At 41.5% G+C, this 12,067-nt stretch overlaps 1 protein-coding gene across 9 annotated transcripts; it reads right to left on the bottom strand.

The window, feature by feature from the left end:
* Positions 1-4,878: 4,878 nt before the first annotated feature.
* On the bottom strand, positions 4,879-11,539 carry LOC117636496 (angio-associated migratory cell protein). 9 transcript variants are annotated; one of them, XM_034371020.1, is made up of 17 exons: positions 11,250-11,539; positions 11,078-11,125; positions 10,867-10,888; positions 10,713-10,749; positions 9,563-10,152; positions 9,290-9,340; positions 9,020-9,144; positions 8,878-8,907; positions 8,708-8,749; positions 7,882-8,001; positions 7,554-7,699; positions 7,326-7,473; positions 7,067-7,150; positions 6,227-6,342; positions 6,041-6,099; positions 5,411-5,501; positions 4,879-5,247 (listed from the first exon to the last, which is right to left on the bottom strand). In XM_034371020.1, the coding sequence occupies exons 7-17, from the start codon at positions 9,123-9,125 to the stop codon at positions 5,020-5,022; spliced, it is 1,170 nt and encodes a 389-aa protein (XP_034226911.1). In that variant the 5' UTR covers positions 9,126-9,144; positions 9,290-9,340; positions 9,563-10,152; positions 10,713-10,749; positions 10,867-10,888; positions 11,078-11,125; positions 11,250-11,539; the 3' UTR covers positions 4,879-5,019. The 9 variants fall into 9 exon arrangements, with proteins under 9 accessions (XP_034226911.1, XP_034226910.1, XP_034226912.1 ...); XM_034371019.1 differs by having other exon boundaries at positions 9,290-10,152; XM_034371021.1 differs by lacking the exon at positions 10,713-10,749 and having other exon boundaries at positions 9,290-10,152.
* Between the last annotated feature and the right edge of the window lie 528 nt (positions 11,540-12,067).

Genomic DNA, 12,067 nt, shown 5'->3' with positions numbered 1-12,067 from the left:
GGATTAATTGTTGGGCTGTCCACCTGCAACTTGGCTTCTTTCTGTGACTTGGGCTCTTGAATGGAAGAGGCTTTTGACTTGCCAATTGGTCCAGCTAGCATTTTGATTGCGCATACTTTGGAGATTCATAAGTGTCAGGGTCTCCCTTAAGAGATTTCGGGTGTGTTCTGCATATTCCGTATGATGTATTTCCTCAGGTTGCAGCATGTTTGGCCTATGTTCGTAGACATGTCGATGAGAGCGGCGTGGCCCGTTTGGCCTAGTCTAGAGACGTGTCGATGATGGTGGCCTGTTTGGCCTACGTCCGAAGATGTGTCGATCAAAGTTTCCTGTTTAGCCTATGTCCAAAGACGTGTTAATGGTAGTGGCCCGTTTGGCCCACGTCCGGAGACGTGTTGATGATGGTGGCCTGTTTGGCCTACGTCTGGAGACGTGTTGATGGTAGTGGCCTTTTTGGCCTACATCCGGAGACTTGTCGATGAGTGTGGCCCGTTTGGCCTACGTCCGAAGACGTGTCGATGATAGTGGCCCGTTTGGCCTACATCCGGAGATGTGTCGATGAGTGTGACCCGTTTGGCCTACGTCCGAATACGTGTCGATGAGTGTGTCCCGTTTGGCCTATGTTCGGAGACGTGTGGATGAGTGTGGCCCGTTTGGCCTACGTCTAAAGACGTGTCAATGATAGTGGCCCATTTGGCCTACATCCGGAGACGTGTTTATGAGAGTGGTGTGGCCCGTTTCGCCTACGTCCAGAGACATGTCGATGAGTGTGACTCATTTGGCCTACGTCCAGAGATGTGTCGATGAGTATGACTCGTTTGGCCTACGTCCGGAGACGTGTCGATGGTATTGGCCTGTTTGGCCTATGTCCGGAGACGTGTCGATGAGTGTGACCCGTTTGGCCTACGTCTGAAGATGCGTCGATGATACTGGCCCGTTTGGCCTACGTCCGGAAACATGTGGATGAGTGTGGCCCTTTTGGCCTACTTCTAAAGACGTGTCGATGATACTGGCCCGTTTGGCCTACGTCCGGAGACATGTCGATGAGTGTGACCTGTTTGGCCTACGTCTGAACACGTGTCGATGATAGTGGCCCGTTTGGCCTACATCTATAGACGTCTAAATGAGTGTGGCCCGTTTGACCTACGTCCGAAGACGTGTCAATAATAGTGGCCCGTTTGGCCTACGTCCAGAGACCTATCGATGAGAGTGGCTCGTTTGGCCTACGTCCGAAAACATGTCGATGGTAGTGGCCCGTTTGACCTACGTCCGGAGACATGTCGATGAGAGTGTCTCGTTTGGCATACGTCCGAAGACATGTCGATGGTAGTGCCCTTCATAGAATTCGCAATATTTACCGGTATCCTTCTTGGCTGGGTTTTCCTTCAAAGGCGATGGTTTCTTCAACCAAGGCATGTTCTTTACTTGGGCCAAGATCTGGTGTATTGGGATAGTGAACCTGGTATGGTTCTCAACTGCTGGAGCATCTCTCTTAGGCTGTAACTTGCGCTTGCCTCCATCATTGTCGTTTATCCTGCCGTTCCTTTGGCTTGCCTACTCAACCGGTTGATCGGCTTGCTCGGCAACCTTCTTTGCGGCGATTTGGTCATTTCCCAAAGTACGTAGCGCTTTGCTGTCGTAAAGACTTCTACTGGTGTTTGGCGGGGAGAGATGGTCAAATCCCGGTATAGCTCATGCTCGGTTGGCAAGCCTTTCTTGAAAGCTGAGGATGCAACTTGGTCATTGCATCCTATGATGTTCACCTTCTCAGACTTAAACCTTCTAAGGTAGTCTCGAAGAGACTCGTCTGGCTTCTTGCGTAGGTTGAACATGTGGTCTGCATGCTTTCTGACCATCTTGTAGGAGGTGTACTCCTTTGTGAATATGAGGGCTAACTCCTTGAAGTTGCCTATCGACGGGACGGTAGAGTGTGGAACTAGTCTTGAGCTTCTCATCGCAGAGTTATCGCTAACACTTTGCACATCAGGGCGTCGTCTGCCTTGTACAGGATCATGGTGCTTTTGAAGTGCCTCAAATGGCTCTCAGGGTCAGAGTCCCCCTTGAATGGAGTGATAGATGGCGTTGTGAACAGCTTCGGCGACGGAGCTCGTTCCACCTCGTCGGTAAAGGGCGAGCAGTCGACTCGATCAGTTTCCTTACACAGGGCCTCCAACGTGCTTCCTTTAAGTTGGAGACTTTGGAGTCGGTCATTTACTAGCTTCTCGGCATCTTCTTCCCGCAGGACTGGTGGCTCAAGTCGATGTCCTCAGTGCCTCGAGCCCGACTGGCTAACTTCTTCCTCTGCTCTCAAGGGTCGATCCCCTTGGTTGCCCTACTCGGGGGGCAGATTAGGAGATTGAGCTTGCGAGGATTTCTTGACAGCTTGCCGCCGTGTGTTGGTCCTCAAGCGGGCTGGTGGGCGTCGATCGACATTTTCTGACTGCAAAGAGGGTCGCTCGGGTTGACGTCTTCGGTGCCTTGGGCGCAGTTGGCTAACTTCTTCCTCAGCTCCCAAGGGTCGATCCCCTTGGTTGCCCTGCCTGCTAGGCAGATGAGAAGGTTGAGCTTGTGAGGATTCATCTACAGCTTGTCGCCGCGTGTTGGTCCTCGAGCAGGCTAGTGGGCGTCGATCGTTGCGCTCATCAAGCGATTGCTCAAGAACTCGAGCTCCTTGTGGGTCCAAGTGAACGTGGACATTAGACTGTGGGCCTAGCCTCTTGAGCACATTGGTCCTTGGACCTAACCTCGAACGGCTCAGAGTACTGCTCGTAGCTGTCTACGTCTCATCTGCACGATCTCGTTCTCTCCCCTGCCTATTTTCCCCTATCTGACCAGCCTGGGACCTCTCGACCTGCTCGTGCATCCTCCTCTCCTCGTCATAGGGTCCAAGGTTAGGGCCTTGATTCAAGTTGATCTGCTTGAGTAGCCGGCCAATCAGGTTGTTTTGATTATCGACCCTTTGTGCGAGTTGATCAACCTGTGAGTTAAGGTCCACCTGACTGTGCGGGTCAACTAGAGTGGTGTGCATCGGGCCCAACGGCATATAGGGTAGGACTCCATTAGATGCGTACACAGGCGCATACGTCAAGTGTGGTTGTAGAGGAGGGAGAGAATGGATATGCTCCAAGACTGGGACGACGTCGAAGTAGCCTGGGGCTGTGCAGCAGTTCCGGTAGCTGAGTGGTGTGGCTGCTGCTGTTCTCCGACGACAGGATAGTGAGGCAGGGTAGCTCCTGTAGGATGGCGCGGTAGATCAGCTCCGACAATCGGCGCTTGCGACTGCAAGGCTGTAGAGATCACGGGCTCGTAGCGGCTGTTCTGCAATTACAGCAGCTGTCTGCGGCGGCTGTTCTACAATTCCAGCAGCTGAAGGTGGGTGCAAAGCACTAGGAGACTGCTGCAAGGTGTTGGTAGCCACGATTCTGTGCGGTTGCATTGAGGTTTCCACCACGAAACCATGAGTCTAGCCCGCCGTGGTGGTATTACTCTTCGTATGTCTTGTATCAACCATGGTTGTTTGAAAAATAGGTGTGAAATATGGATTTGGAGCATGCTTTGAGTATTATCTCGCATTCTCAATGAAAGCACCAATTTGTGGGAGCAATTTTCATCACATTAGAATATTCGCCTAAGATTCCTCCGTCTTCTCTGGTTCTTTTTCTCCTTGCAAAACAGATCGGAGTAAAAGGACCACACCCGGGAGGTGTTGGCCAAAGGCCCTCCGATGCCTAAGTTAGGTTGGGTGTTTCAAGGAAAATCGGGTGGCCGAAGCCGTGTGTGGTGGCCAGAGCCTTGTGTGTGAGATAGAAAGAAAATGGCAGAGAATGGTTTGTGAGGGATAACTTATGTAGAGTTTGAGTAGGAATTCAGACGTACCTCAATCCTTGTGCGTAGCCAAGTATTTATAGGGGGCCTCGGCGAGGTTGGTGGGGTTGGTGGGGTTGGTGTAGTTAGCGAGGTTTGTATAGTTGGTGAGGTTGGTGTATTTAGGGATTAGGGATTTAACCAAATCCCTAATTAAGGCAATGATCAAATACATCCAACTTGAATTAGGTAACCTCCCAATTAATTCAAGTAACTCCCAATTAGGTTAGGTAATTTCCAATTAAGTCAAATAATCCCCAAATTGATTGGCTTAATTATTTGACTTAGGGTGAGATAATTTGCTTCCACAGCATTCTTTTTAAAATAAGTTCTACCATTAAAATTTTTTTTTTTAAAAAAAATTGTTTTGTTAGTAGCCTTTCTGCAACATTGGACAAGTTACCATTGAAATTTGAAATCATAAATCCTGCGACGAGGTAAAGCAAGCAAAGCATAAAGATCGCAATCGCAATTTCGATCATAAAGCCCGGCTTAGATTATGTAATTCATTTACCAATTACCGATTATGATTATGTTTAAGTATCATAGAAACAATTTTAAGCATTCGAATAGAATATTTACTCTTTTTGGAGTGGAAGGTGAAAGTCGACAAGAACTTCTCTTGGTCGTGTGAAAAACCCCAGTGGTGATTCAAATTTGGTTATGGCAGCTTAAAGCTTAACCAGGCTGGACTTAGGGTTTCGACATTTTTCATAACCAAGTTTAGGGTTTAGGGTTTAGAGTTACATGCAAAACAACTTGTAACAATTTATAGAATGCAAAACCAGGAGATGCTTGTTTCGGTGGGGAAAATGTTCTCTTCCTGCGCCAAGTACTAGTACCTCCAAGCAATCAAGCAAGAGACTCACCGACTGCCAGCAATCAGGTGAGAGGCCACCTGCTACCAAGGGTGGAGTTGTCGAGGTAGGGAGCTGGTTGGAGTTGCTGGGTATTTTTCTTTTTTGAAATTATTTTCATTTTGGGGTAAGATGTGAACTTCCACGGAACAAAGTGTTAACAAACAGAGAACAGTAATGTTGAAAATTTTATCAGGAAAGCTTACGTATTGGAATTCATCTCAGATTCTTTGAACACAAGTACTACATAACTCTAGGACCATATTTGTTACAAATATATGAAGTAGGCTATCTTTGCTTACTTATATTCTGCAATCTCAAAAACTCGGGCAGTTCCATCAGTAGATACTGAAACAAGAAACTCTTGGTTGGCAGAAACAGAGAGAGACTGAATAGATTCACTGTGCCCATTGAAGGTTCTTACACAATCACCCGAGAGACTATCCCACAGTCGAACCTTCCCATCCCCGCAACCCGTTGCTAGGTACCTCGATCCACCAAGCCATGTCAAGCATGTCACTCCATCCTGGGCACAAGATTGATTTGTTCCATTAGACAGTTGCAGAGATTTAAAATCCTCAAGTATGATCAGCCAACACTAACACTGGCTAGAAGCAAACAGGCTGGTAACTAGTTAAAATATTGCAAAAACAAGGATTTATTATATACAAGAAGAAACTCCAACAGACCTCATGATCACATGTGGAGCGGGCCAACGAATGCTGCAAATCCCAGATGATTAGCTTGTTATCCATACTTCCTATTGCAGCCCACGGGAAGCTGCCATACACAATTTAACAAATGAGTAAAGTGGAAGTATACTACATGAAATAAAGCCGGATTGATTGCAAAGATACCAAGATGGAGTTTCCTTGCGCATGCTTCTTTAGGAGGAAGACAAAACAATGACGGTGAGACAGGCAACAAGGAATAACTTTTTACCACTCCAAATTGCAGAATTCTTGCATTATCTCATAATTTTATCTCATCCCATCCCCTATTAATAAGTGATTAATGAATAAACATGCATAAAATGATGTCTAAACCTGGCAGTTATAGGAAGAATCACTCAAATTAATCACATGTGGCGATAAACAGTCATGGTCAAAGGGATTAGGGACACCAGGTTCCTTTTTGGTTATAATTAGGCACATTGATTTCACAAACAAAAAATGATCATTATTTAAATGAAAAAGGTTGTCTAGAATGGGGTCATGATCAAAGGAGCCTGACAGGCTTTCGAGTTTAAATAAACGAAATGCATGACAACAACAGTTCATGAGAGAGAGAGAGAGAGAGAGAGAGAGACTTGAAAGTACCTTGGGGCAAGCTCGATACATTCGACAGAATCTGAATGTGAAGGCAGGGAACTAACAACCTGATAATAGGAAAAAACAATTATACTACAAGCCTGATAATTTTAGATGTGAAACCAACCAGGGAACTAAACAACTAACCAATGATACCCTTCCCGTTGTATTGAATGTAACAAAAGCACATCATACCTTTCCAGTTACTATGTTGACAACATGGATAGAACCATCTTCACAACCAGTAACAGCTAGAGTTGAATCAGAGCTTATTGCCAAACATGTCAATCCTGCAGTATGGTACAGGTGACCTAGAAGACAAAACGAGTCAAAATTGCAAAGCAAAGACCAAAAAGAAATTACCATAATCTGTTTCAAGTTTCTTTTGAAAATAGACAGAACTGCTCGATTTCAGAGACAACAGTTCAGTCTTTCACTTCCTGTTAATAGACCAACTTTGACTAAGATAAGAACGGTACAAAGAGGTGCTAGCACCATGATAGGAGAACGTACTTTTGATAAATTATCATAATCAACTGATACAACTAGAAGATGAAAACATAGAATTTTTTTTATGAAAAAAAAAAATCATCATCATAAATAATCAAATTCAGCAAAAGGGTGGAATCCTTCCACCCATGTATCAGTATCGACACCTAATCAAAAATGAAATTTCAGTCGATCTATTGGGTATATACGCCAAAATTTCAGTGTCCGACTATTGTGGAACCTAATGTCTATTTCTTCTCTGCTGTCATATATACGGTTTTCGTACTGTAAGCTTCTTAATGAAGGTTATGTTACACCATCAATGGGTCAAAGGTGAAATAAGCAAAGAGATCAAGCATCTTCACACCATCCTAATGGTTTTAAAAAGTTAAACAATACTACTAGCCCCAAATAATCGGCGATATAAATCATACAATGATTTGGATTTAAGGTTATACTACCTTTTCTATATTGCTTTTTGCTCCAAAACTTCAACTAACTTGGAAGATGAACATAGGAAATTTATATGACAATTTGAACAGATACCTTGTACCACATGAATGTTTTCGCCACTTTTTGGATTCCATATTCTCAAAGTTGCATCAGCAGAACCAGTGCATATTGTTTTACCTTAAGAAACCAGCAAAAGACATGAGAAAATTAAATCAATAGTGGTATTAAAAAAACAACAAAATACTTTTCAAATCAGTTTAAATAAATGAAATGCATAATAACAACAGTTTACAAAAAAAGAGAGGGAGGATGAGAGAGAGACAGACAGAAGCACCAAGATGAAGAAAGTTACCATCGGGGGTAAAATCACCACAACTCACGCTACCACCATGGCCTGAAAACGAATTAAGATAGGAACCTTTGTCAGCATTCCACATCCAAACAATAGAGTCCTCTGTACCAGCCAGGACCAGATGCCCCCTAGGATGCCACCTGACCCACTGAGAAGTCACATAATCCAAATTAAATCCTTGATAAATTACAGTAGAATGGCAGTAAAAATACAGCTTAAAAGTTTTACCTCAATGCCCCCCCCAGGACCTTCAAGAGTGCATTTCAGATTTTGTGATGTGATATCCCAAATTTGAATAATTCCATCCAAGCTTCCGGATGCAAGCAATTGTCCATCAGTACTAAATGCTAAACTAGAAACAGAATCCTTATGACCTGCAGAGTAGTGTTCAAGAAGTTAAATTGGAGAAAAGTGAACATTAAATCTAATAAATCCGTAGTTCACTAATTTTGGAGCTAGGGATCTAAGATAAAATTGGGTTCAGACAAAAGCACTAAAGTGAATAATTATGGACAACAAAGTACGTAAAGTATGTAGCTGTTCTCTTATCACCAACCTTGGAGCTCAAACGCCCAATCTCCTTGTCCAATTTTCCAAAGAAACCCTCTGTCATCTCCACCCCCAGTTGCAACTAATGTAGGATCTGTTGGGCTGCAGACAACCGTGTAAAGCTCACCTGTTCCAGAAAGGGAAAGAAAAATAGTTGAAACCCCAAATTTTTAAGTAATACAAGTCATGGCATAGGCCTAGCTCAGCAGAAAAGCATCAAACTGAAGCCGAAGCTATTTTGCACTCCAATTCTATAATACAATCAAAGATAATCAGTGTATGTGCATATGACAGATAAAGTAACAATAAAAGGTCATATAGATTTCATTTCCTAACCTAAATACAAGCAAGCAACTGTCAAGAACTCCATTGAGAGACATACCAATCTACAGTTTCAAATCAATGGGGCTCGAGAGTGAAATAAAAGTCAAGATTCTGGAAAGTCGCTTCAGTATAAGATTCTGGAAATCCCTCTAACATAGTAAGTTTGTAATAACACAAGAACAAAGAATATTTCCTCTAACGCTCTAGCTATTTTGCATCTAGCGTTATGGCGCCAACATATAATACAATAGGCACAAATGTACAGGAGATGTTTATTTTCCAAAGGTAAAATTGCTATTTAAAGAATGTATAAGGTACGGCCACCATATGCATATAGTGCTTGAAGTAACAATTTGAATTTTGGAAATAACAAATTTCCAAATGTAATTTTCAATTTGAACAACTCGTAGCAAAGCTTATTGACGATTAAGAATACATAATATGCGGGTAACAGGTGAAATGCATAAATAATAAATAAATAAAATTAAAAAAGCAAGGGAATCACTTACCAGTATGACCAGTGAATATGTGCATGGAGTCATCAGGCTCATCTGAAACCACCATAAAGCATAATACCATACCAATCAATCGAATTAATTCAAGGGGAAGGGAAAACAAAACCCATATCATAAATAATGAAAGAAGTTTCAAAGTGATGGGTTCTAGTGAAGTAGCATACCAATAATTTCATCATCTGCATCAGGAAGATCTGCAGTCCACACCAAATGACCAAGAAATTAATAAAACTTCCATATATTATATGCATAATAGAGAGAGAGAGAGAGAGAGAGAGAGAGAGAGAGAGAGAGTCGACTAAGGACCTTCATCATCAACATCGACTTCGCCAATAATGTCAGCTTCATCAAGATAAACCTCACCCTGGTCATCTTCTTCTTCTTCATGAAAATCCTGAACTGGATTGGTCATTTTCTTTCTCTTGTGGTCTCTAATACACAGAGAGGTTTAATGAGGGTTGAGTTCCTTCGAAAAGTAGCCACTGAAGTATTTTTTAAATCTAACCCAGTAAAACTATATGTATCATTCTTTCTTTCTTTTTCTAAATTTCCAGCAGGTAATAGTAAGCTTCTTACCGTTCAAAGTCCTGGCGCTGTTCTTAGTTCCCTGTCCTCTACAAGGGGCTTTGACGTAGCAGCAGGAGGGGGAGGAGGAGAAAGGGATTGGGTGCGGGCGGGTGTCAAGGAGTTTTGGTGGGAGCCAGTGGCGGACGCACGTTGGGACAAGAGGGGTCACACGACCCCTTGGAATGCCGGAAATCTAGCCGTGGACTCCACCAGCGACCCCTTGGCCGTTATCTGAGCGACCCCTTGTGTGCAAGGTGCTCGATGAAAGTCCCCTGTGGGCTTGCCTTGCGCTGCTCTCTAAACTTTTTCCAGACGCAGCTGCTCGAATCTGGCAGCACTAGGCCTGGGCACGGTTCGGGTCGGGTCAAATTTTGACTAACCCGTGGGCCAAACCGACCAATACTGCGGTTCTCGGGTTGGATCGAGTCAAAAATGAAACCCGAAGTTGGGCCGACCCGAACATACAAGGTTCGGTTCTGGGTTGAGCCCAAAATCAATTTTTTTTTTCTTTCCAAAAGCCCAATATTGTTGAATTTTCAAAAGCCCAATATTGTTTATTTTTTTAACAATACCAGTTTTTCAAGCAGCCCATCAATTAAAGGTTTTCCTTGCCCAAATTATGTAAATTCAACTATAACCTGTTTTTTTTTTTTAAAAAAAAAGTATCTAAACTATCAAATTAAATTTCACAATCATCATAAAACTACGAAATTAAATTTTAAAACCCATGACCAAAAAAAAAAAAAAAAAGGTAAAGCACCAAATATATTCACTTGTATCAGTTAAGGGAGCTGCAAACAAAACATGTTTTGCAGCTCCCATGGCTTCTCCATCATCATTGTTCCAATTCGACAAAGTGTCAAACCTGCATCCTGATCAAATATCACAACTATAGAATATCAGAGCAGGAAATGATTAGTTCAGCACAAAATGACAGAATCTAAACCTTTGAAAAACAAATATAGACCAGTCATTCAATCAATAAATAATTATTCAATAAAAAAACTAATTAACCCAAATATTAGCATTCATTCATCAATAAGATACTAACACAAACATGCTACATAAGGAAAAAAGGGAGAAAACAAATAAAAGAATGAATGCATTTAATCAACAACAAGTTAAGTAGATTCATGCCAAAAATACAGATTCAAGACAACTCAATTAAATAAATTGAAACAGATTCAAGGCTAACAATCGAACCTAAAATACACAGATAAAAAAATCAGAAATTAAATCTGAAAACAATAAAGAAAGCATCCAAACATAAACAAAACTAAATTCCATGTATGTCTACGTCTAGGAAAATGTAGTAATAGAGTGCAGAAGGGCAAAGCTAAGCCTGAATTTCATCTTTCAAATTGATGAAAACCACATTGCTAATTTATTCATAAATTTTATCACATCGAAATCAATTATATTAATACGATACCTCAGTCCAAAGACACAATTCGAGGCAATTCGGACCACTGTGATCATGTTACAAAGAACAAATTAGATAATTCACAACACTGAGTACAGAAAAATTGAACAGAGTATACAATGAAATCATTGACATGAAAATGTCATAGTATAAGAGTGCTTACCAGAAAGCTGCAACGCAACAATCTGCAGAACAAACAGAACACAGGAAGATTAAAATTGAAGGTCAGATCATATTCACATAAAGAAAGAAAATACCAAAAATCCATAGATCTAAAGTAAAGCCATGTGGAGCTGATGATTTAAAAATATATAATTCTAATTCTCCCATTCCTTTTAAGCCACACACAGAGATTGAGATAGAAATATTTATACCTTCAATTTTGCCTATTAATCCAAACCCACAGAGACTAAGCACAACAACTGCAAAATTAAGAAAAAATTGCGTTAATTTCAACAGAATACCAAAATTTCGAAACCCTAATAATCTACTAAATTAGGGAAAATGAAAACAACTAAGAATCCAAACCAAATACATACAAATTACCTTAGAATGAACCAGAGCCCTCCAAAATTTACAAGGATTCGCTCCAAAAACCAATGATATTGGATTGATGTTTGGTTAGGTTTGGAGAAAGAGAATGAGTCTCGCGTCTCTAAGAGACTTAAAGATGTGACTAAGAGAGAGAGAGAGAGAGAGAGAGAGAGAGCGAGCGCGATAGAGACGAGTTGACAGAGAGACAGAGAGAGCGCGCGATAGAGATGGCGGCCGATGAGGTAGGGTTAGTCTCAGATCGGGAGAGAAATAGTGGGTTTCGTGAGTGAGTCTGAGAGGGTTAGTGAAAAAATAATAAATTAAAACTTTAGAGAGGTTCTGATATAGTGCAAGCAAACCCACCCAAAGTTCTTATTTAAGCCAATGAGACAACGCCATGTGTCAAACTCACCGTTTCACAAGTTGTAGGTTTTTAAAAAAAGTCTGGGCCATGTATAAGTCTGGCCCAAATGTTTATTAATAACCTGTAGGTCTTTTTAAAAGGTTTGGCCCAAATGTTTTTTAATTAAACCTTTTAGTCTATACCCAGTGATATATTTAACCAATATATTAGTACAATAGCAATTTATCAAAATTAATAAATATATTATTTTAATTTTCGTATACGTACTCATATCCTAATTTTTGGAGAATTAAATAAATGTTCTATCTTTATGCTTTTTAGTGTTTTTTTTTTAAATTAAAAAAATTTCAACACTTTTACTTTTTGACCACTTAGACCGAGGAGAAATTATAGAATAGTACGGTATTACCACGTCAGCATATGATACTCCCATTCAAAATTTGCCATGTGTCATATTTAAAAGAAA

The sequence above is a fragment of the Prunus dulcis genome, chromosome 8 (genome assembly GCF_902201215.1).
Source record: "Prunus dulcis chromosome 8, ALMONDv2, whole genome shotgun sequence".
Lineage (NCBI taxonomy): Eukaryota > Viridiplantae > Streptophyta > Magnoliopsida > Rosales > Rosaceae > Prunus > Prunus dulcis.
This window is presented reverse-complemented; position numbering and strand designations above follow the sequence as displayed.

Coding starts and splice junctions, on each gene's coding strand:
- LOC117636496 (XM_034371019.1), bottom strand. CDS start 9,125: ATGACCAATCCAGTTCAGGATTTTCATGAAGAAGAAGAAGATGACCAG. Junction 8,908..9,019: donor AGTCGATGTTGATGATGAAG/GTCCTTAGTCGA, acceptor TGTGGACTGCAG/ATCTTCCTGATGCAGATGAT. Junction 5,248..5,410: donor GCTCCACATGTGATCATGAG/GTCTGTTGGAGT, acceptor TCTTGTGCCCAG/GATGGAGTGACATGCTTGAC.